Genomic DNA, 24251 nt, shown 5'->3' with positions numbered 1-24251 from the left:
CTATTTACTATATTTCATGCCATTTATAATGTTTTCTGTATGCATTAAATGTTTTATTAAAAAACTGTAGGGGGTTTCTCTCTCACTTTCTGAAATTGTCTAGAACTATTAATGCCTACTTGTCAGGGTTTTACACATAATAGCCCTAAGTTTAACTCTGTGTAATGTTTTCTGAAAAAAGACAGAACTCTTGCCTGTGCTGAAGCAAAGAATTAAGATGAGGAGCAGGAAGAAGGTGGGTGTTGCAGAATTATACATAATGTTGCCTTTGCATCCCTCTTCCCCATTACATTTAAAAGATAAAAACTTATACATAAAGCAAAAACAGTTTTTTTCATATTTGATATTCCCTGAAGCTCTCAGAATTTGACAAAGTCTCATGCTATTTAGAATTTTTCTTAGAATCCTAGTTACAGTAATCAAAAGACCGTGAATCTCAGATTTCATTTAAAAAATAAAAAGCAACTTCATGGTTGTGGCAAAAAGTTTGAAAACATCAAACCATTGAATCCTAACGAGTCAGCAACCAGAAGGTAAATAAAAATCTCTAAGGTTTTTTAATTAATCATTTCTAAGCAAAATGTAGTCTCTGGGACCCGACTTAAGATTTAAAATGTTAAAGTCTGGTTATACTTTTATAATGATGTGGACCCAAGTCCAACAGTACTGCGCTAGTGCACGGGAAATAAAGTGAAACTAATTATAATTAACTAAAAACAAAATCTGAAAGTGAACAATCTATTTTTGTTAGCAATTTGAGTGAAGTGCCAAAAGTTTTAAACACCCACACAGTGAGATAATTAAAAATTTGACACCTACTAGGCCAAAGGTTTAAGTCTAAAATGTATGACTCAAAGCAATAAAATATGTGTAGTGGTGGCTGTGCAGTGTATGAAGGTCATATATACTGCCAGTTAACTTTCTAAAATACATTTTTAAAGTGTTACTTTATGGCTCCTGCTTTTCTTAAACCTTTCCTTTCCTAGCTTCACTCCACTTTTTCTTTACTATAATTCCCACTTACTCTCTTCCTATACATGGAGTGTAAACAATTCAACAGATATTTAATAGATGGAACTTAAAATTTGAAGTTCAGGGGCAATATGCAGAGAAGTCAAAAACCTTCCCCCTCCTCTCTCCAAACCATTTAGAAAGGGGCAAGTGCTGCAATTTTTACCAGAATACTGGCCCTAAAGCCTTAGGCTATGTCTACATTAGCACTTGTTAGTAAAACTTTTGTCTGTCAGGGGTGTGAAAAAAAAACCACATCCGACTGACATAAGTTTCATCGACAAAAGCAGGGGTGTGGACAGCACTAGGTCAGCAGGAGATGCTCTCCTGCCAACATAGCTATCACCGCTCATTCGGGGTGGTTTAATTATGTCAACGGGAGAGCGCTCTCCCATTGACAAAGGAGCTACACAGGAGACCTTATGGAGACCTGTGCCACTGTAAGGTCTGTAGTATAGGAAAAGCCCTTAGCACGAATCAATCTTTTTTAGTAGGCATCTGAAAAATTTGAAGCTCTACATACCCATCCTCCCAACTGCTGCTGGCAAGTATAAACACCCTCTCCCCTCAAAATCTTTAGGGTAGTCTACACTAGAAGTGCTACAGGGGCACAGATGAAGACGCTCTATGCCAATGGGAGAGAGCTCTCCCATTGGCATAATAAAACCACCTCTGCGAGAAAATATATATATACACATATGTTGGTGGGAACAGCTCTCTCACTAACATAGCACTGTCCACACCAACATTTAGGTCGGTATAACTTACATCACTCAAGGGAGTGGCTTAGTCACACCCCGTGAGTGACATAAGTTATACCAACATAACCTGTAGTGTAGATCATCCCTTGGCCTCATTGCTGATGGAAAGGTAGTAGTAATTACTTCTGATCTATCATTCACAAAGCTTCAATTTTTGGGAAAGATTCTTACTCATCATAAGTGAGCGGATTTTTCAAACCCAGATTAAAAAAAAAAAAAGAATTTTAACATCTAGTTTACTTTTCACTATTTTTTTGTAGCCTGTTTACTTTTTGCACTTTACATCATCTTGGCCTCTGAGTACAATCCAATAACTCTTGGTTTAGTTTGTTTTCCACCCCCACCCTACTTTCTGGTTTGAATGCATTAGCACAGTGCTGAAATGTCTGAGCTGAAAACTCTGGAGCTTGATTTTTGAGGTGTTAACCACCTGCACCTCCTGTTATAAGGGAATATTTAAAGCAAACAAAAATCATTTTCACTGACTTAAAATTGCTTGAATAAAAAAAAATTCCTATTAATGAGAGGTGGTTAAACATCTCTATTACAAACTCTAAATTTTAGGCTTGAGCTATCTGAAAACATTTCTAGAAAATTGTCCCAATAGTGATTCTATTTAATCATGAAACAAAGGAACAGAAATAGAATATAAAAATAGGATAGGCCCTTACAATCTGTACAATTTTCCTGTAAAATTCTAAAATGACAGTCACAATTTCATTGACAGAGAAGAAAAGAAAATTAAGGGAAACAGATGAAATGGTTTAAATCATCATATATACTGAGCTATGAACTAATGATTGTCACTGTGAAAGTTCATACAGATTTGGCAGACTTTTCATATTTTATTTGTAAAAACACAACATACAGACTTGAGTTGTTAATTATTTTCCTTGACACCTTTAATTCAATATACTAAAAAAAAATTGTCAGTCAAAAAAGAAATGACAAGTTGTTTCTAAACATTAGATAAACAAAAAAGTTTTCCTAGAAGATTAGACCTTGTTCAAATTACAATCTTGACTTGATTTTCTTGTTGTCTAATTGAAGCAGTTGTGTCTGCACTTTGAAGGACAGAGTAAGTAACCTCACAGACTGATCATTCAACAATAATTTAAGGACTGTAATGAAACAAGTTCATAGGGAAGTTTTGCTTTCAAAAACAGATGCAAAAATGTAGCAGTCAGTTTTTCAATTAACACAAAAAACAAAGTAATCGCTCAAGCAAGGTGGTAGAAATTCTAGGACTCAAATCCAAATTTAGGAACATGTCCTTAACGCAAAATACTTCTGAATTGACCTCAAAAATTCTTTCACAGAGGATTCCCGATACGAGTCAAGCAGCATTTTAAAAAAGCAACAGGCAAGTAGCTTCCCTTTACAATAGTATTAAAATCTTAAATTGCACTTTTCATCCATAGACCACAAATCACTTAAAGAAGAGTATCATTATCCTCATTTTCATTTGAAGGCACAGCTCCCACCTGCCTTGCAGATTTAGTTCTGCCCATTAGTTTCAAGGAGAATGGAAACCCCACAATAGAAATGTAAGACACACAAAAGAATTCTCAGTTACAAATCAATTCCAAGAGGAGTTTCTCCATTATAATTACTCATAGAATTGACAACTGAATCAAAATTTAATCTTGATGCATGTTATTGCTTACACAATTTCTAATTCTTTGTTGAGGTTTCCACTTCCTTCTTTCCTTACACAAGTGATAGTGGTTTTTCAGATAGTGAGCTGCATTTATATCCTGCTTATGACTGAAATGAAGATTAATATGCAGCAAAGGCATTTAAAATATGTTCTCAAAAAAGAAAGATTCTATGAAATGAGGAGACCCTAATTACCCTCCAAATAAGGGGAAGAGTTACAGTAAGCTACTTGTTATTTTACTTCCAAATTCTGAAATTCTTTAAATACTGTACTATTCTCATTTACACCAGAGTCCAATCAACAGGGTAATTTTTTTTTAAAAAGATTTTTTTTTATATATTGCGAATCTTGTTTACGGAGGCTAAATACAGGAAGTAACATACAGAGACACTAAGGTACCGAACTAATAATTGTGAGCAACAAATCCTCCTGAACCCAAGATGAAAACAATTTACCTGGAGTGTAGATAGGACAAAACCTTGGTCAGCACCAATCTGTAAAAAGCCAAATCTTCACCATAGTTCTTGAAATTTTGTCTCATTGTTGACAACTAATGTCACTAAAGGTTCTGTTTCATAGGTCTGGTTTACATAAGAAAATTAGATAAACCCAGTTACATCTCTCAGGGGTGTGAAAAATCCACATCCCCGAGCAACATAGTTAAGCCAAACTAAGTCCCGATGTAGACAGTGCTAGGTTGATGGAAGAATTCTTCCACTGACTATGCTACTGCCTCTCGAGGTGGATTACCTATGCTGATGGGAGAACCCCTCCCATCAGTGCAGGCAGCGTCTATACTGACGCGCTACAGCAGAACGGCTGCAGCTATGCCACTACAATGTTTCAAGTGTAGACAAGCCCTAACACCCCAGCCATACTTGGGAGGGCCAATGAACATAAAAGCATTTAAAGTCATCTCTGCAATAAGATTTGGAAGGTTTAAAAGAAGTGCGACTTGTAAATTACCTTAATATTATAGCAGGAATTTGATAGGATAGTTGTCAAACAGTTATAGTGTTTAAAGCAGCCTAACACTAATAGTGGCACAGTTGCACATCTATCTAGGAGTGTTTGTTTTTTTACAGCTGGATAGAATAAATGGGAACAGGTTTTAATCTCTTTTGATGTAACTGATTTTTCTATGTACCTCTACATATTCATAGTACAAAACAGAAAGGACATAAATTTAGGAAGTCTGCTATTTTTGTTTTCTTATAAAGCTCAAGACCTCATGCTCTTCTCTATCTCACTAACGAGAGAGGTGGAGGACCAACCATTTGTAGGAAATATCACTGTACAAAAAAACGAAGCATCAGAAAATCCAGACTCCTATTAAGGAGCTTATGTCAAGAGAAGCATATGGTTCGCTGTCTGTGCCTCGGCTACAGCCAATAAGGATAATTAAGTACATGTTTTGTGTGGAAATAATTCTTGCAGCTTAAATGTTGCCCATTACTTTATTTCATTGTAGCTTAGGTTTCTTTTTCCCACATTTTTAAAAAAAGAGTCTCATATTTGATTTTTTTCCATCTCACTCCTAATTTTACCAGAGTTCATACTTGTTGCTCAATGGACTACGCTGTCCTGTGTTCCTATGTACTCACACACACATTTTTCTACTTCGTTGTTCAAGTCCCGGTTATTTGGTTTGTACTTCAGTCTCAATATCAAGAAGTGATGTTGACTGTGTTGGCATTTCCTCATATTCTGAAGTCATATGTTGAATGAGTTCCACAGTAAGCACCCAACACTTAAAATACCTCTGATCCTCACTGGTATCAGCAAGAATTAAGGGGTTTCATATAATTCAGTTCCCCACACACACACAAAAAACCACTAGTACTAAGGAAATGATGCTTATTTCTGCTACAGTTGATGTCTTTTCCAATAGATTACACTATTTTCAATCACAGAGATAAAAAAGTCCCTATTCATAATATAGCAGATGAACAGAATTTTTGCATTTTTAACTATATGCATCAAAAAAGTCCCATCGCAAATCATGGTTTCTTACAATTTGGAACACATTTAATAGAGCTTTCTTTTGATCACGATCACCACACCTCATATCCATGTGTATTCGGATCATTAGCATAACTTACAAATTCAATTTTGCAAACATATTTCATTTTAAAACCAACACAATCAACAGAAATACAGCAGTGCTTAGAAAATACACACACTGATTTCATTCAAAATAGTCATGATGCAGAAATTAAATTCTTCCAATTAATTTTCTGAGCAGGGTAAACAAGTTATTTTACAGTACTATAAGGAATCAAGGTATTTATTATTTTTCATTAGCTTGTAGGGGTTTTTTTAAATTACTTGAATAGGTTATCAGCTATGTTGAGTGCATAGAATCTTGCATATTGTGCCTTTCATCCCAAAGGAATGGGTATTCCTAATGTAATAAAGTCATATTTTAGGAATTAGTGTTCTGCTAAGTGAATTCTTTTACAATTCCACCGAACATGCATTGTTCAAAGATTACTAATACTTCCCAAATATCAAAAAACCAATTAACTGTTGTTCTTTGAGATGTGCTGCTCATATCCATTGCAAGTAGATGTGCCCGTGCCACATGCACAGTCATTGAAAGATTTTCCCCCTAGCAGTACCTGTTGGGTCAGCTGTGAAGCCCCCTGGAGTGACGCCTTCATGGGGGTGTATATAGGTCCCTGCCAACCCGCCACCTCTTCACCTGCCACCACTCCTCCTTGCCAGAGTACTCCAACAGAGGTGTAGGTGGGTGGGTCTTGGACTTGAACACCACATCTTGAAGAATAGTTATGAGAGGTAGGTAACCGTTTTTTCTTCTGCGAGTGCTTGCTCATGTCGATTCCAAATAGTTGACTCCCAAGCAGTCCCTAGGAGGAGGGGTCGGAGTTCACCGAGTCACAGACTGCTGCACCACTCTGCCAAACGCGGGATCATTTCTGGCCTGCTGTGTAATGGCGTAGTACGACAAAGGTGTGGATTGATGACGTCGCTGCCCTGCAGATGTCTTGAATGGGGACATCTGCCAGGAACGCTGCCAAGGAAGCCTGCAATCTTATGGAGTACGCTGTTATTGCTAGGTATTTTTGCTAGGTTGTAGCACATCCTGATACAGGTCGTGATCCATGAAGAGATCCTTTGGGATGACACCAGAAGCCCCCTCATCCACTGCAATGAAAAGCTGTGTTAATTTTCTAAACCGGTTTGTCTGCTAAATGTAAAAAGCTAACACTCGTCCGACATCCAGGGAGTGGAGCATCCATTGCCAGTTACTAGCATGCGGCTTAGGGAAGGACACTGGAAGAAATATGTCCCGATTCGCATGGAATTGCGAAACTATCTTTTGGAGGAAAAAGTCAGGTATGGTCGCAACTGTACCTTGTCCTTATAAAAAACAGTAGAAGGGGGCTCGGAGGTCAAGGCCTTAAGCTCAGACACCTCCCCTGGCTGAAGTTATTGCCATCAGGAATGCCACTTTCCAGGAAAGGTAGAGGAGGGAGCATGTTGCTAAGGGCACACAAAGAGGGCCCATCAGCCTCAAGAGCACCAGGCTGAGATCCCATGGGGGATTGGCTGCTTTACATGAGGGTACAGTCTATCTAGTTCCTTGAGGAAGTGGTCAACGATGGGGTTAACAAATACTGACCAGTCAGCAGAACTGACCAGGGATGGAAAGCAGAGATGGCAGCCAGAAGCACCTTTACTGACAATACTGCCAGACCTTGCTGTTTCAGGTGCAGTAAATAGTCCAGGATGAAGGGAATTGATGACTGTAATGGTGGACTGTCCTTTTTCAGTGACCAAATCAAGAACCTCTTCCACTTAGCCAAATAAGTGGCTCTAGTGGATGGTTTCCTGCTGCCAAGGAGAACTTTCCTAACCGAGTCTGAGCATGTGAGCTCCAAAGGGTTTAGCCACAGTTTCCATGCCATGAGGTGGAGAGACTCTAGATTAAGATACTGGAGGCAGCCATGGTCCTGGGTGATCAAGTCCAGGAGCAGGGCTATAGGTGTGTCTATGACAGGTCTAGAAGCATGAACCACCAGTGGTGATGTTACCATGCCGGTACTGTCAAGATCACTGATGTTCCCTCTCTTTGGACTTTCAGCAGGATCTTGTACACGAGCGGAAAGGGTGGGAATGCATACAGCAGGTGTCCTTTCCCAGGAAGAAGAAAGGCATCTGCGAAGGAGACCGGACTGTGATTCAGGAAGGAACAGAACTGCTGACACTTCTTGTTGTACCATGTTACGAACAAGTCTATCTGGGGAAATCCTCACCTTCGGAAGATGTTGATCACGACATCCGGGTGGAGGGACCACTCATGGTTGTGGAAGGACCTGCTGAGATGATCAGCCAGTTCATTCTGAGAGCCCGGAAGGTACAATGCCTCCAGATGTATCAAGTGGGCAATGCAGAAGTCCCACAGCTTGAGGGCTTCCTGGCACAGGGGAGAAGAGCAAGCACCACTGTCTTTTTATATACACCATAACTTGTATTGTCTGTCAATACGGACACACACATCTGCCCTCCAGATGGGTGTGAAATGTCTGGCAAGCAAGGCAAGCTGCACATAGCTCCCTGATACTGATGTGCAGCAAAAAGTTCTGCTTTGGACCAGAGACCTTGAGTCCTGAGTCTTCCTAGGTGCACCCCCCCCAACCCATTGCCAACACATCCATTACTAGACACAGCAAGGGTTGGGGCCCGGAGAAGGCCGCTCCCGCACACACCACTTGCGGGTTAAGCCACCAAAGGAGGGGCTCCATAACTGGAAGAGTGTGACCAACTTGTCTAGATGGTCTCAATTCAGCCTGTATACCAAGGCTATTCAAGCTTGAAAGGGTCGGAGCTGCAGCCTGGTGTGCTATACTACATAAGTACAAGCGGCCATATGGCCGAGCAGCTTCAGCCAATTGTGTGCTGTAGTAGTGGGGTATCGCCTCTATGATGGCGCCCATGGCAAGAACACCTGTTTCCGGAAGGAATTCCCTGGCTTGACCAGAGTCTAGGAGAGCTCCAATGAACTCTATCCTATGAGTAAGGGTTAGGGCTGATTTTGCCATATTCAGTATCAGTTCGAGCCTGTCGAATGTCACCTGAACCAGGCTCACGTGGTCCTCCACTTGGGCCCTAGAGTGGCCCTTGATTAACCAGTTGTCTAGGTATGGGAATACTTGTACCTGCTGCTTCTGCAGGAAGGCAACTACAACCAACATGCACTTGGTGAACACCCAAGGGGCCGCCAAGAGGCTGAAGGGAGAACTGTAAACTGATAAAAAGAAAAGGAGTACTTGTGGCACCTTAGAGACTAGTGGGCATTGGTGACCAGGAAGCGGAGAAACCATCTGTGGGACAGAACTATAGACATGTAAAAGTATGCGTCCTTCAAGTCAAGGGCAGCGTACCAGTCCCCTGGATCCAGGGAGGGGATAAAGGAAACCAAGGAGACCATGTGGAACGTCAACTTCATGAATCTGTTGAGGTTTCGCAGGTCTGAGCCCACCCTGGCCTTCGGGATTAGGAAATAGGGAACAGACACCCCTGAATTCCAGAGGAACTTTCTCTACTGCCCCAATTTGTAGGAGCATTTGCACCTCCTGCATGAGAAGTTGCTTATGGGAAGGGTCCCTGAACAGCGACGGGGAAGGTTGGAGGAAACAGAATTGGAGAGAATATCCCATTTCTACCATTGTCACACCCCAGCCCCCTCCCCAGGGGTCCCCTGGCGGAGACAGATCGGCATTGGATATTGCTAATGCTGTTGCAAGCATCACAGGGCAATTTGGGAAGGGTCAAAGGGGTGAGTGGGGAGTGGATGATTCTTTTGCTTGGGGGCTGAGAGCTGCCTCGCTGAACCGTGGCCCTAGTTAAAGGAGGACTAAGAAGGTCCATCTATTACTCCTGCCCCCTCTTCCTGCTATAGTCCTGTCTTGGGGGAGCAGAGTAGAAGTGAGGGGTAGGCTGCAGCTTAAAATGTTTCCTCTGGGGGGCTGATGTATGAAGCCCAAGGAACTTCAGTGTTGCCTGTGAGCCTTCAAGGCTACAGAGCTTAGAATCTGTTTGCTCCAAGAAAAGCCCTGAGCCATTGAAAGGCAAGTCTTGAATTGTCTGCATAAACTTCATGCGGAAGTCCTGACACCTGAAGCCATGAGCCCCTTCTCATAGTGATGGGTGTTGAATCCACAGAATCCAGGGAGGCCTGAAAGGAGGTCCTCGCAATGACCTTGCCTTCCTCAAGAACAGCAGTAAACTCTGAATGAGAAACACCCAGAAGCAGCTCCTTGAATTTGGACAACGTGTTCCAGGAGTTAAAGCTGTGGTGGCGGAGGACCCTTGTTCGTTGACAATGTGAAGCTTGAGGCCCCCGGTAGAATACATCTTCCTACCGAAGAGATCCAACTTCTTTGCCTCCTTGGACTTGGGAGTCAGTCCCGGTTGCTCTTGCCTTTCCTTTTTGTTGGCAGCCGCCTCAACCAATGTGTCTGGCTGAGGGTGAATGAAAAGGTACTCATACCCTTTTGAAAGCACAAACTACTTCTTCACTCCTTTGGTTTTGGGCGGGGGGAGAGGGGAGGAAAAGGAGAGGCGGGCGTTTGCCACAACACTTTAGTAGTGTTCTGAATGGTCTTAATGAGAGACAAAGCTACCCTTGAGGGACCTTCAGGCACCAGAATGTCGACCATGGGGTCTGTCCTGCTCTTCCTTCTGAGCAACTCCTGGTGAGCTCTGTTGTCCATGGCCAGCAGCACGGTAGATGTGCCTGCCATTGCCTCATCCAGAGAGAATGAGGATGCTGCCTGCAGTGCCACTGGGTCCTCCTTCCCTCCGGCTCGCAGAGATCCCCCTGCGTAGATGGGTCGTGTGGTGCTGGACCCGTGCCGGCCCCTGCTGCAGCCTGGGTACCCATCTCATGGCCTCAAGGAGGTTCCTGAGCTACAGATGATGATGGAGGGCCCCTGTGCCTCCATTACAACCAACATGATCCGGACCCTTGGTGGTAGGCCAATGCGGTCCAGAAGGACCATTGAGCTGACACCTGCCACTGTGGTGGCCACGGCATCATAGGCAACGGCTGCCCTTTCTCCTGTCTGGAGTGGTGCCGACCACGCTGCTGGCTCCACCTAGAGATGTATGACTCTGCCTCCGAGTCAGATGAAGACTCGGACCTCAGTGGAGCAAGACAGTGCCAGGGAGCAGTGCTGAGGCCAGGGAGAGCAGTGCCACATCATTGCCGGCTTGCCTTTAGAAGCTACTCTTTGCTGCGCCGGTGCAGGGGAAGGTCCTCCAACTGACACTCCTGCACTGGGGATTCAACAAGAACCGGACTCGACGGACCTCCCTACAAGGCTGGAATTGATGGCGCCAGCTGACCTAGAGCAGGGCATCCCAGGGCATCTCTTCGCGCTGCTGCTTTAGTGGGAGAGCAACTTGTGTTGGTCTTGTGCGGCACCAGCAAATTGGAGCGGTGCCATGCACCACACCAGAGGAAGTTTTCGATGCTGGGAAGTGATGGTGCTGAGGGTCTCTGGAGCCCGAGTCCTTTCTTGGTGCTGCAGCCTCTCTTACTGAGGCCAGTGCACTCCACACTAAAGTGCTGGGCTTGGGGTCGGACGTCAGATGAGGACGAAAGGCTGACTCCATGAGAAGCAATTTTAGCCTAAAATCTCTCTCTCCTTCTTAGCCCTTGGGTGGAAGCCTTTGCAGATTTGCATTTCTCAGTCTGATGAGCTTCCCCCAAAACCACTTCAAGCAGGAGACATGAGAGTCTCCCTATGGCATAGGCTTCAGACAGGACTCGCATGGTTTGAACACCTGAGAACAAAGTATGCCCCAGTCCCTGGGAAGGGGAGAACGTGGTGGTTGGGGGTAGAAACCAACAACTAAAACTTATCTTAGCTATGAATTAATGAAAACTAATCAATCCTAAGTTTAAACTAGTCACATATACAATAAGAGAAAGTCCACTGGGGATCATTTGCCATAGTTAAAAGAAGAGAGAGGCTCCAATGACTATCACTAGCGGTAAGAAGGAACTGAAGAAGTGACACCTCAGCAGGGACCTATACACACACTGATATGAAGGCACGACTCCAGGAGACTACAGCTGACCCAATGGGTACCGCTAGGGAAAAAAAACTTCCGATGACTGCTCATGGCATGAGCACACCTACTTTGAATTAACATGAGCAAGCACTCGGAGATATATTACCTTTCAGTGACGTAGGGTTGTCAACTTTCTAATTGCTAAAAACCGAACAACCCTGCTTTGCCTCTTCCCGAGAGCCCGCCCATCCCACCTCTTCCTCTAGGCTCCGCCTTGGTTCACTCCATCCCCTTTCCTTCCATCACTTGCTCTCTCCCCCCCACTCCCCCTTTGCTCACTGATTTTCACTGCAAGGCCTAAACAGGCACCAGAAGGCCAGGAGTTGCAACAGTTAGAATGTGTGATTCAAATACCCTTCACCTCACCAGGGAGAGGTTTTAAACACTACTGCAAAATTAATTGCCCCCCAAAAGAGTCCCACCACTCTCAATGAGCGAGACTAAAGAGACTATTGCAGGAGCTTTGTTTTCCTTGCCTCACCCAATTGTCCTGGTAGGGGATCCAGTAGTGCTGCAGCCACTGACTGACTCCTTCCCTACCTGAAAATGAACTGTATAGTAGGGGAAAAAGTTATGCTGTTCCATGTTTAATGACTAGTTAAACTGTTTAAATGTATGCTTTAATAGACAATATATGCAATCTGCACAAATTAATGTTATGGGATGCAGGAGGGATATGGGCTCTTAATGTTAAGATTTCCACACACTTATGTTTAACCTTAATATTGCACTGATGTTATTTTATGAATTCATTGTAGCTCTTTAACGTTAAGAAGATAAGGTTGCATAAAATGTAATTCAGGCCACAGAAATGGACCCCTCCCTATTTTACCATCCTACTAACCAACAGATTTTCTAGTGTTCTTCAAGTTTTTTCATGTGTACTATGTCCCAGATTTGTTAGAATGTCACACACTGCGTGACCACCTGTCCTTTGTTCGGTGCCCAATGTTCCACATAAATCAATAAATATTGTCTCATATACACCAATCATCATTAAAAGGATTGCACACTGTAATAAAATGTGTTATTTGTATATGAGTGTGTGTCACAAATAAAACATTGGGGAGGTGCCTTTAAAAATAAACTTTCTCCAAGTTGTCCTTTATTTGAAACATAAAGGGTCTGTATATGGGTGAGAGGGAGATCATCATAGCCAGGGACTAGCTCTTCATAGAGGGTAATCATAGAATATCAGGGTTGGAAGGGACCTCAGGAGGTCATCTAGTCCAACCCCCTGCTCAAAGCAGGACCAATCCCCAATTTTTGCCCCAGATCCCTAAATGGCCCCCTCAAGGATTGAACTCACAATCCCGGGTTTAGCAGGCCAAAGCTCAAACCACTGAGCTATTCCTCCCCCCTTCTGTTTCAGGAACATCAATCCAAGTGACGCTATGCATTCCCTGTTGCCAGGCCCCTTTTGTGCTGCCCATGGTGTTGGCACCATCAGACCACATGACCCACTTACTTTTTGCAGACTCCAGCGGGTACCCACCAGTGCCAAGCGTTGTGCACAGCGATGTCAGGCTGCTGGGGTGGCTTCTGATATGCCCCACTGACTGGGTGGGTTGCAGTGGCCATTCCACTGGCGGAAGCCAGAGCAGCCCCAGTGCACTGACCCTGGATGAAGTGACAGAGATACACCCAAAACCAAACTAACCTACATGCACCTCCTGCAGGGACTGGCCTGCACAGCCATCTAGGCTAGCAGTTGCTGTGTCCTACTTGCTGGGAGAGGGTGTGGGTGGGTGCATCTACACAGCACTTAAACCTGGCTGCTCCCGTCCACTGACTGGGGCTCGCTGTGGGGCGGTGTTTGTTCAGAGCTTGAGGTTTAGCTAGAGACTCCCAACGGGGGAAGGACTCAGAGAGCCCAAATGTCTACACAGTAATGTTATAGTCCCAGTCCACTGAGCCAGGCCAGCAGGGCACGTAATTGCAGTGTAGACAGCTCAGTGGGGCTAAAGTGGAGGCCTCTGGGTAGGGACTATCAGGGAAGGTAGCCAAAAATTTGGAGCATCTCTGTCTGACTCTTCCTCCCCAAGCAGCTGCTGGCCACTTGTGGGAAACAGGGCCACCTAACTGAGGCAGCTGCTAGGAAGAGCAGGAGGGTGCTTGGGGGCTGGGGGTATGGGAGACGGTTAAGGGTGGGGGAGCAGGCTCTGGGTGGGAGAGGAGGATGCGGGCTCTGGGGTGGGGTCAGAAATGAGGGAAAATGAAGTTAAATACTAGAAATGACAGTACAATTAACTTCAATTTTCATTATCTAAGATGAGTGAAATGCAAAAAAACAATTAGAATTAATGGCAAAATTTTCAATTTGAAAAATTTAATGTCTTATAGGTAAAGAAGCTAGTTTAATACCTATGTAGCCTGATTCTACACTGCCTTGTACACTGTGTAGTTATTGATAAAATGCTGCCGAATCACAATGCAAGAATCAGGTCTGTGAATTTTAACCAGATAGCGTCCCTTTACAAAAGGTCGACAGAGTAAAGTTAGTGAGGGCATCACTCAGATTTTGACAGCCTATCCATAGAGCCATTGCAACACAAATATCAGTTCCTTAAAATTACAAAAGACATCTGAAATTAGAGACAAGAGTTTTTTTAGTTGAAGCACAGTCATAAAAAAAAATCTTTGGAATAGTAAACAAAACTATTTTTCTTAGAGGAAAACCAAAGTGTATGTGTAATTGATGAAAAAATTGCCCAGTTTCTTTATACAACAAACTCTTCTTTCAGTGTGATTGATAACCCACACATCATTAACATGGTTCAGTGATTAAGACCAGGATACAGTCCCCCCCAACAGAGCAGATGTCTCAGGCAAATTGCTGGACAAAGTGTATGACAAAGACATTGAGCGGTGTGCAAAAAGTCTAGAGTGAAATTGTTAACCTGAGACTTGATGGGTGGAGCAATGCCCACAATTATCCTGTTGTATGTGCTTGTGTGACAACAGAAGAAGGGAATGTCTTCCTTACAGAAACAATTGATATATCAGGAAATGCACACAGAGCAGAATGCTTACAAGCAGCAGCAGTAAAAACTATAAAACTGTGGGAAAAAAATTCAAATGTCTAGTACGCAGCTTGGTCATAGATAATGCTGCAAATGTATCCAAGATGAGAAGAGATTATTTAGAAAAGAGTCCCAAGTTAACATACAGTTGCAGTGCTCATTTGATGCACCTCCTAGCCAAAGACTTCAGTGTTCCAGAAATTAAGGTTAATATTGTTGAAACTGCAAAATACTTCTGTAACAACTACTTTGCAGCAGCTGCTCTGAAAAAAGTGGGAGGAACGAAGCTAACTCTCCCACAAGACGTGTAATGGAACTCAGTAATGGACTGTTTTGAGTACTGTATCAAGAGTGGCCTAATCTGATGACAGTTTGTGAACAAAATCTTGAAAAAAGATGGCATTGCCAAAGTTCTCAACATTGGGCTTAAGAGAAATGTTGAATACATGCTGAGTACCTTGAAGCCTATTTCTGTAACCTTGAACAAAATGCAGAGAAATAGCTGTTTTATTGCTGACGCTGTTGAAATTCGGAAGGAATTGAGTGAGATCTTAAAAAGAGAAATATGCAATGACAGAGTTAAATTACAAGCATTAAAGAATGGGACAAGCACTATCTCCAGCTCATTTTCTTGCAAATATTCTCAATACTCGGTACCAGGGTCAAACCTTAACAGATGAAGAAGAGGAGTTGGCAATGACATGGACATCCAGCAATCATGCTTCCATAATGCTAACTATAATAAATTTCAGAGCTAAGGGTGATCCATTCAAGAAATAGGTTTGCCGAGGATGTTTTAAAGAAAAGTTACACCAGTGAACTGGTGGAAGTCACTTTAGTACTTGGATTCAGAAACTGTTGAAGTGATAATCTCTCTCAACAGCAGTAGCTTCTTCTGCCGGTGTAGAAAGAATATTTTCTTTCTTTGGATTAATTCATTCCAAATTGAGAAATCGTTGGGGACCTGAAAAAGGAGGAAAGCTTGTTTTTCTTTTCCAGATTATGAACCAACAGGAAAATGAAGGTGAAGATGACTGAGTTAGCTGCAGAAGCCAATATTTTAAGTTTCTCACGTTGACCTGGCTGACAGTTGATTTTTTTTAAAAATATTAACTATTTTAGTTTAAAACAAAAACAAACGTGATTTTAAAAAACTTGAATGTTTAGCTGAATTCAAAGATCCATATGCTTGTTTTGTTAAAATATTATATGTTTGCTGTTGAAGAAAAAAATCCAGAATACATAATAATGTTGTTGTTTTAGTTAAATAAAACAATTTAAATGTCTATCTGGTGATATTCTCCTCCTAATACAGCTTGGCAAGAAAATCCTCCAAATATTATTGATTAACCTGTTGAATTGGAGATAGTTCACCTCCCAATGACTTCATAAAAATCACCTTAGTAAATGAAATAACCAAACAATCATTAATCTTCTGATATAGCTGTAAAACAAATCTGAAAAGTTTTCAAAATAAATCACTTTAAAAATGTATTGCGTGTACCTTCTAAAAATGAAACCTACATCTCTCTCTCTCTGAGTTGCGAAGAATATGTATTAAGGTTATAACAACCAACAAGAATGCACTTAAGTAGAAATCCATGATTAAATCAAGTCTTCCTGACTAGTGATTTAAATCAAATCCACCCTGACTAAAAGTCCACAGATATGTATCAAGGTATTTATAAAGACACTGTCATCAGAATTTGCAGAAGCAGCATATTGTAATATCTTTGTCCAAGTTATATAGCATGAAACTTTTATGAGAAAGGGTACGTGCATTTTATAAGCCAACATGCAAAATTCAGCATTTCTGGTACAGTATTAATATCCTTCTGTTTTCATTGTTTGTCAAATTTAGATTTCTATTGCCCAATTAAAACAAATTTACAGTATCTTGACCTCAAGAATGCAGCTGTTTCATTGATGTTTATGTTCAGCAGCCAAGCCCATTGACCAACTGTTACAAAACAGATTAAAGGATATAACATCTGTTTCTCCTACAAATGCACAATGAAGACAAATTAGCCAACCTGCAACACAGCCCATATGTTTCTTCCCAAAGGCTTTGTTTGTCTTTCTTCCCACAGATTTTTTTTTAAAGAAAGACTCTAGGTTGGCTCTCTCTGTAACAGATGGGATTCCTGGCAAGTCTTGGCTTGCTTTCCGGGAAGTCAATGCTTCAGTGGTGCAGGATCAGAACCCCAAAACAGCACTCTCTCAGCATAGGGGTTCCCAGCCTTTTTTTTTTTTTTTTAAACCATGCCCCACCTTAGTATTTTTTAAATTTATTTTATTTTTAAAAACTTGGATCCCCGCCCATCCTTACAATGCGAGTAGACTGCCACCTAGTGTTCCACGTGTATGTTCATGAACCATTAGGCAAATTACTGAAAATGCAAGTCAAATGGTGCTATAAAAACATTCCCACCTGTTTAGAAAGCATCAGATAAGGGGCGCTGGAAGGATGGCAAAAGTAATAAGTGCCAAGTCACAATGCCACTCACTCAAATGTAACCTGGCTGTCCCTTCCCAAAATCTGAGAGAGAGGCATTGTGATCTGGTAATTGCCCGCCCCATGGCACTTTTACTCTAAGACTCTCCGCCACCAACCCCCTGCTCCATCAGGAAGTGATGTGCTCACACCCCGCATTGAGAAAGTCAGTCTTAGAAGAGACAATTAGAGCATATTCATCATTTTGAAGTGACTTGAGCTAACAGTAATACAATCCTCAACAAACATATCAGTTTTGTAAAAATCTAATATATAGAATTCACAAATTCCTTATTTAAATGACTAGAAAAGGAATATTTCATATAAACAGGTCAAACTGGAAATATTTTACATTTCCCTCAAAAGGCAAGACAGAAGGGAGAAAAATCTCTCAAAAGATGTTGAGTTGCAGTTTGCCATTCCAATCACCAAAACAATAAGAAAAAATAGAAAGTGGCACCAAAAAGTAATGTTTATATTCTCCAGCCTGGCCCACTGGAAAAATTAAAGAAGAGCATCTTTTCTCCTGCAAATGTGCAATGGAGATACTGCCTAACATAGCCCTTTTCCATTAGGGAAAAAAAGGCTTGTTTATCTCCACAGAAATATGTTTTCAAACAAAAACCAACAGGCATCCCTCCAGGTTGATTTTCTGAGTGCAAAAATAGATGCATATTACTCATCAAGGTAATACTCTTGAGCAGAAGTAGTCAACATTCAGTTTACAGCCTACTAGCATTAAGAAAAGCATTTTAAAAAAACAGCATATGTTGCATCATTCACTTCTCCTTCACACATAGCTAGAGTTCAGTTTCTTTTCAGAAAATATTTGTCTTACCTTTACCATTTTGCCATGCAGTGTACCAGGACAAACTGAGAAAAGTGATGAAAACTAACACAGTGGCCACAGTTCCATTTCGGAGCCTCATCTCATTTCAACATCACACTTGTTTATATGGTACTTGCGATTTGGATTGATCAGTAGTACTGAAGTCAGTTTATTCCACCATTAGCATCACTTGACCAACAAGAATGAGAGATGTAGCTCTCTCATTTCAAAAGCTCCGTAAAACCAGTCCAGCAGTTACATCGCTTCAAACTGTTACTTGAGTCACTCATTAGCCTTCATAAAGTAAACTTCTTTATGCTTCTACTCCTGTTTACAAAGGGAACACAATTGATCAGTTAGAGGCACAAAAATATATTCATAAGCAGTCTCACCTCTATATCAAAACACATAATAGAAACACCATTAGTACTATGATGCTCTTTACTAAAATGGATACAGTCAAGTATGGCACAAGCAGATTAGTTCTCCTTTCCGCTCACCCATTTTTGGGATACTTTCTTCAAACATGAATACTACTTGACATACTAATTTGTCCCTTTCATTAAAAAGTTTTGTTTCTGAAAAGGACACAATTAGCACATGTTTTGTTTGTATGCTACAAATATCAATAATATTAGTATTTGTTACAGCAATACCAAATGGCCCAAACAGGACCAAGTCTCATCATTCAAGGTGCTGCACAGGTACATACTAGAATCACAGAAGATTAACTCTTCAAGAAAAGACCTATAGTCCAAGGCCTCAATTATGTGATTCACTGCACATAGGTAACAGTGGTGCACTTGCACAGAGCATCACTGAAATCAACAAAACTATACAGGCTCACTGGTGCACCTGTGAACAGTGAACTGAAGAATCAGAGCTCTCAATTAGCATTTCCAGAGTTACCGTATTTTAGTTAACTGCTCCTGACCCAATATAGGATGCACAGGAACCCAAAACAGTGTTAGATGCACAGAAGACAATATGCCAGATTTAATTCAACACAGATCTGTGCAGTGCAGGAGAGTGAGTGGTCCAGCAGTCTCCAACTTTCTTTCAACCACAGCTTTAGCTCTGGCATGGGTTACACCAAGGCTTCAGAGCTCCTTCAACCTACACCAGCTGGCAGCGGTCCCCAAGGAATCATCTGAGAATACTACACTCTGCCCATGCCCCTACCTGTCTCCCCACCACTACCCTTCACACCAGGGTGTAGTGCAGGAGATAGCTATGCTAGCATTGCCCAGTCAATAGCTCAATTTACTGGAAAATTCTAAGTATTCCGCCTTTTTGCACTACCTGAGCAGATCAAACATCCCAAAACAGGCCAATGTCTGGTTTCTGGGATTTTTAAGTACCAGAGAAATCTGGAGGACTTTCCTCCTACCAGACTACACAATTATGAAATGGCATAAACATGAAGCCTAAGTACCTGATATTGTTTCTTCAAGATACTGCCAGATCTTCTATTTCAAATTCCATCTGACAGAAGTTTGTTACTCAGCTGGCAAGAATTTCTTTGAGTTTAAGTTTTCCAGTTCAGAACTGATCATTTATTTCTCATTCAAATAGGTCATCAGTTAAGAGCAAAAGGAAAAAAAATTTAATACACTGGCACCTTAAGACTCCAATCAGCTGGGGCCCCATTGTGTTAACAGCTATAAAAATATATAGTAACAAAGACCCTTATGCAGAGAGCTTACAATTAAGACAAGATGCACCAAGAGTGTGTCACAAACAAATAGAGAGAAAAACGTAACAGTTATAGGAGCACATGATTTCGCAGACTAACACTGCACACAACTTTCAGGTTACAACTCTTCATAAATTTTTTTTTTTTTAATATTTTTTTAAATCAGAAGCCTTCCCAATCTTTTTCACTTGGTAATTTACCATTAGTATAATCGTTGTAGTGACCCTTGAGGGAATTTAAAAACAGAGTCGGGCAGGTACTTCACATATTAGTTTGGAGAGAGCATTCCACATGTAAGGAGCATCAAGAAGGTACTTGTGGGAGAAGTGGACAAATGTGCGATAAAGGCTGACCTTGAGAGAGCACCTGGGACAATGCGATATAAGAATAGATAAATAGGAAGGGCAGAGTTGTGAAGAACATTTAAGGTAGACAAGAAGAATTTGATGTGAAGGGAGAGAGAGAGAGAGAGAGAGAGAGAGAACCAGTAGAGAGATTCAGAGAGAGGACTGACGCTGTTTGAATTATAGCTCAGGAAAAATTATCTATCACCCTCATTTTGAACGTTCTAAGGGAGATGAGATGGACATAAGGAAGACCAGAGAGTAGGTTGCAGTAGTTAAATCAGAAGATGAAGGCCTAAATGAGAATTAAAGTAGTGTGGACAGAGAGAAAAGATCTTGGAAGTGTTAAGGAAAAAAGCAGTGAGATTTTTATATGGCCTGGATGTATAGGATTGGAAAGAGGGAGGAACCTAAAATGACTCTCAGGTGACAGGCCTAATTGACTGGGAGGTAATGATATCAACAATGCTGACAGTAACAGCATTAGGTTGGTTTTAGAGAGCTATTATGATGTTCTGCAATAACATCTAGAGGTTCCAATCAAAACTGGAATCCCACTGTTCTTTACAAACACATAAGAAGACAGTCATTGCTCAAAGAGTTTTTATAAGACAAGGCATGATATATGAATGTCTCAAACAGCAGCAGAAAGGGGAAGAAAGTAAGTACAAGCCACAGTAATATGTGCAAAACTAGATGTTTGCAAATGAAGTAAGTAGTACTGTAGATTGTGGTGAGTTGGGTTTGCTCTTATGCTATTCTTCTCCTCCCCCCCACACACTCCTTTTTTCCACCCATAACCTAGTTATTATTTAGGGGTACAGTAACTCCTCACTTAACATTATCCCAGTTAACGTTGTACGTCATTCATCTACTAGAGTACATGCTCGTTTAAAATTGCACAATGCTCCCTTATAAGGTTGTTTGGCAGCCGCATGCTTTGTCCACTGCTTGCAGAAAGAGCAGTCTGTTGGAGCTAGGTGGTGAGGGCTTGGAATCAGGGTGGACCGGCAGCCCCCCCCAAGTTCCCTGTGCGGCAGCCACCCAGCAGGCTATCAACTGCCCAGCCGTTCAGATGTCCCTCCCTCCACTGCCGGGTGCTGCTCCTGCCTTGGAGCTGCTTCCGGGAGCCTCCTGCTTGCTGTGCACAGCAGGGGGGAAAGAGGCATGCTAATGTCAGGGTGTCCCACTCCCTCCGCTCCTGCCCCCTACTAAAGTACCCCATCTCCACAGAGCGCGGGGGTGGGGAGGAAGAGACAACAGGGTTCAAGACTGAGGGAGCTTGTTGGCATAAAAAGGCAGTGTACTTATAGTGGGGTCAGCGTACTTAAAGGGGCAATGCGCGTCTGTCTCTCTCACACACAGTGCATGTGTCCGTCTCTCTCTCTCTCGCTCTCTCACACACACACGGTGTGTGTCTCTGTCACAAACACATGCATCCCCCCAGTGCTTTGGAAAGTGGAGGGAGTGGTGCGCTCCAGTGGGATAGTGTGGGTTCATCACCCCTTCAGTTTTCAATGTTTGCAGCCACTGCCATGCTGTGTCTCCTCCCTCCATTTGTGCTACCTTCTAGAGCATGAGGTTACATTAACAACTTGTTAACCCTTAGGGGCTCAGCTGACTGCGGCTAGTTCATCATTTAGCAGTAAAACCTTCCCTAGGAAATATCCCACCCTCTGACTCCACCACCTCAACCAAGCTTCACAATCCTCATTGCTATGTACAGTATTAAACTGTGAGTTTACAACTTATACTGTGTGTATATTAGTATTTTGTCTGGTGAAAAAAATTCCCCTGGAACCTAACCATCCCATTTACATTAATTCTTATGGGGAAATTGGATTTGCTTAACATTGTTTCGCTTAAAGAAGCATTTTTCAGGAACATAACTACAACGTTAAGTGAGATGTAAGTGAACTACACTGCATCAGAGACTGCACATTCTAAGACCTTATCAATACTAGAAAGATTGCACCAATTTAACTAAAATTTTAAATTGATCTAGTTAACCCAGTGCATGCCCCAATGTTGATGTACTTAAACCATTTAACCCCCAAACATCTATTCTGTTTGCTTAAATTACTGATTATGGTAAAGTAATTTAGCAAACTAAGCTGATCTAAATGAGGGGTCAGCCAGTTGAAGTATATTTATATTATATGGTTTCTACCAATTTATCTAGATGTATTTAGTTAAACTTGTAAAACTTCTCAAGTATAGAGATGGCCTAGGCTTCCCCGCTATGGACGATGTGACTCAAGTCCTGACCCTGCAAGACGCTTAAGGCAATGGCAGTTGAGGGCTCTCAACATCTCTCAGGAGGTGCTCCCTAGCCTACTAAATCAAACAACTGGCTAACGTCTATATGCTTCCAGACCTCTGGTAAATGGACATGAAGTAGTTTCAAATGTGTGCCAAAACCTGATATGCGTTAATGCCCCAAACCTGCAGTCCAACTATGCATAAATCTCTGTAGGATCAGGACCTAAAGTACCTTGTGGTTCTGAGGAAACCTTAACACACATTGGAGCACAAATGCCTAGAAAATGGAATTCACAATAGCAAAAGAAACCACCACCACCAAAACCTTTAAAAAGCTGTTTTGTATAATATACAAAAAGAAAAAACTTATAAAGAGAAAAATAAAGGGGGACATTCTCATTACAGCCATTTTTAAACCCTTCCTTAGAACATTTTTCTGTATTTAGGGTTGGGAGAATGAGTGTAAGCACAGGACTGGGAACCAAAACCGAATTAATTCTACTCTCAGGTGACACTGGCTATCACTGTTGCTTACAAGCAGGAAACGTCGTTGCTACAGTTTCCTCCTCCTCCTCCTCTGTAATAATGAGGGCACTAGTACCGGATGGCTGTGAGGATCAGAGGTAAAATTTGTAAGCCACTTTGAAGAAAGTCTCACGTGTATCACGCTCAGTAATATAAATACTTTTATCACTGAGCATTAGGCGGGTGCTCAAGACTGATAAATAACGTAGCCATCGTAACAACTTTAGCAAAAACGAAAAGCAAGTCAGGGATAATCAAAGGCCAGACCACCCTGTTGTGCCTGGGGTTTTCCAGCAGGACCAAACACCGTGTCTAATTCCTAGAACACGAGACAAATTAAGGCTGGATTATTACCCTTGCTCCCTTGAACGGTCTGGCTCGCATCCGTTTACTGATGTAGCTTCTCTCTCACCATCGCCCCTTAGTTTTCTTTACAGCGACATCCCTTTACCCTGGCATCCCACAACGCCGGGGGGAGAAGCGGAGCTCGCGGACCTGCCAATCGCCCCCGCGCGTCCCGGGCTGCGCGGGTGCCGACTGGGCTGCTTCGGCAGCGGCGATAAGTAACCGTCGCCTCAGTCCGCGGGGAGGGGCAGCCCCCGCGGGGAGGAGCTTCCGGGGATGCGGTCCCTGCTCCGGGGCGCCCCGCAACCGCCGGGGCGGGGGAGCCGGGCTGGGGCACTGGCCGGGGAGACCCCGCTTGGGACCCCCACACGCCGCGGGGCGCGGCCCCTGACGCCGGCCGGGCGCTCGCGGCACAGCCGGGGAGGAGGGTCCCAGTCCCCCGAGGCAACGGCCCGGGGTGGGCTGGGTCCGCCGGCGGCTCAGCCCGGAGCCCCCCGCAGCGCAGCCCCCACCTGCCCTCCGGGCTGAGGAGGGGGCGTGTCCCGGCCCCCACGCTCACCTGGGTCCGGGCCACCTGGGCTCCCGCGCGGGGGGGGGGGGAGGTGAGGAGGAGCCGCCGCCGCTCGCGCTTCCTCGCCGGCAGGGGCTGAGGCGGCGCCCAAAGGCCCGCGAGCTCCTCAGCCCGCACCGCCTCCGCCCGCCCTATAGAGCCCGCTGCGCGGAGAGCCCGCCCGCTGCAGCTCGCCGGGCTGCCCATTGGCCAAATGGTCCTCCGCGGCAGGTCAACCGCCAACTTGCCGAGAGGCGCCCTCTCATTGGCTCAGGCTCCTGTCCATCTCGCGTCTGGCACTATAAATAAATCTCGTGCGCCTGAGCCGAGGTGGTGCAGTGCCTGGGGGGTGGGATGAGCCTGCCGGTGGGTGCGGTCCGCGCGCCGCTGCTGAAAGGGCCTAGCTGCCCTCCAAGTCCCCTGTACGTAGGGGGCTCGCTCCGCTTGTGGCAGCCTCAGGGCGTCCGTCTCTCGTTCGCGTGCGGCCAGGCGTGGCGAAGCTCGCTCTCGCGTGGTGCTCAGCTAGCTGCCTGGCGCGCTGCGCGGCTGTCTCTCATGGGCTCGCTGGGGCCCTGTCTGCTCCTGCACTCAGATACTGCGGGTCTCAGGAGACCTTTAAAAAAAAGGGGGGGGGGGGGTTTCAGC

The 24251-nt window shown here is 43.4% G+C and overlaps 1 protein-coding gene across 7 annotated transcripts in view; it reads right to left on the bottom strand.

Moving 5' to 3' along the window:
• Positions 1–23817, bottom strand: part of MGAT4A (alpha-1,3-mannosyl-glycoprotein 4-beta-N-acetylglucosaminyltransferase A) — a 146307-nt gene extending 122490 nt beyond the window's left edge. Inside the window, exons 1-3 of one of the 7 annotated variants that reach the window (XM_043519152.1) lie at positions 23616–23784; positions 22934–23030; positions 17894–18211 (exon numbers count right to left, since the gene is read on the bottom strand). In XM_043519152.1, the coding sequence (XP_043375087.1) occupies positions 17894–17984 (91 nt within the window). In that variant the 5' untranslated portion in view covers positions 17985–18211; positions 22934–23030; positions 23616–23784. Of the gene's footprint in view, positions 1–17893; positions 18212–19319; positions 19727–22933; positions 23031–23065; positions 23543–23615 lie in introns of those variants that run through there. The other 6 variants (XM_038411892.2, XM_043519339.1, XM_038411920.2 and 3 more) reach the window with 6 other exon arrangements.
• Between the last annotated feature and the right edge of the window lie 434 nt (positions 23818–24251).

This window comes from Dermochelys coriacea, chromosome 1 (genome assembly GCF_009764565.3).
Source record: "Dermochelys coriacea isolate rDerCor1 chromosome 1, rDerCor1.pri.v4, whole genome shotgun sequence".
In the NCBI taxonomy this organism is placed as follows: Eukaryota; Metazoa; Chordata; order Testudines; family Dermochelyidae; genus Dermochelys; species Dermochelys coriacea.
The sequence above is the reverse complement of the archived record's forward strand: the minus strand, read 5'-3'. Positions and strand labels throughout refer to the sequence as shown.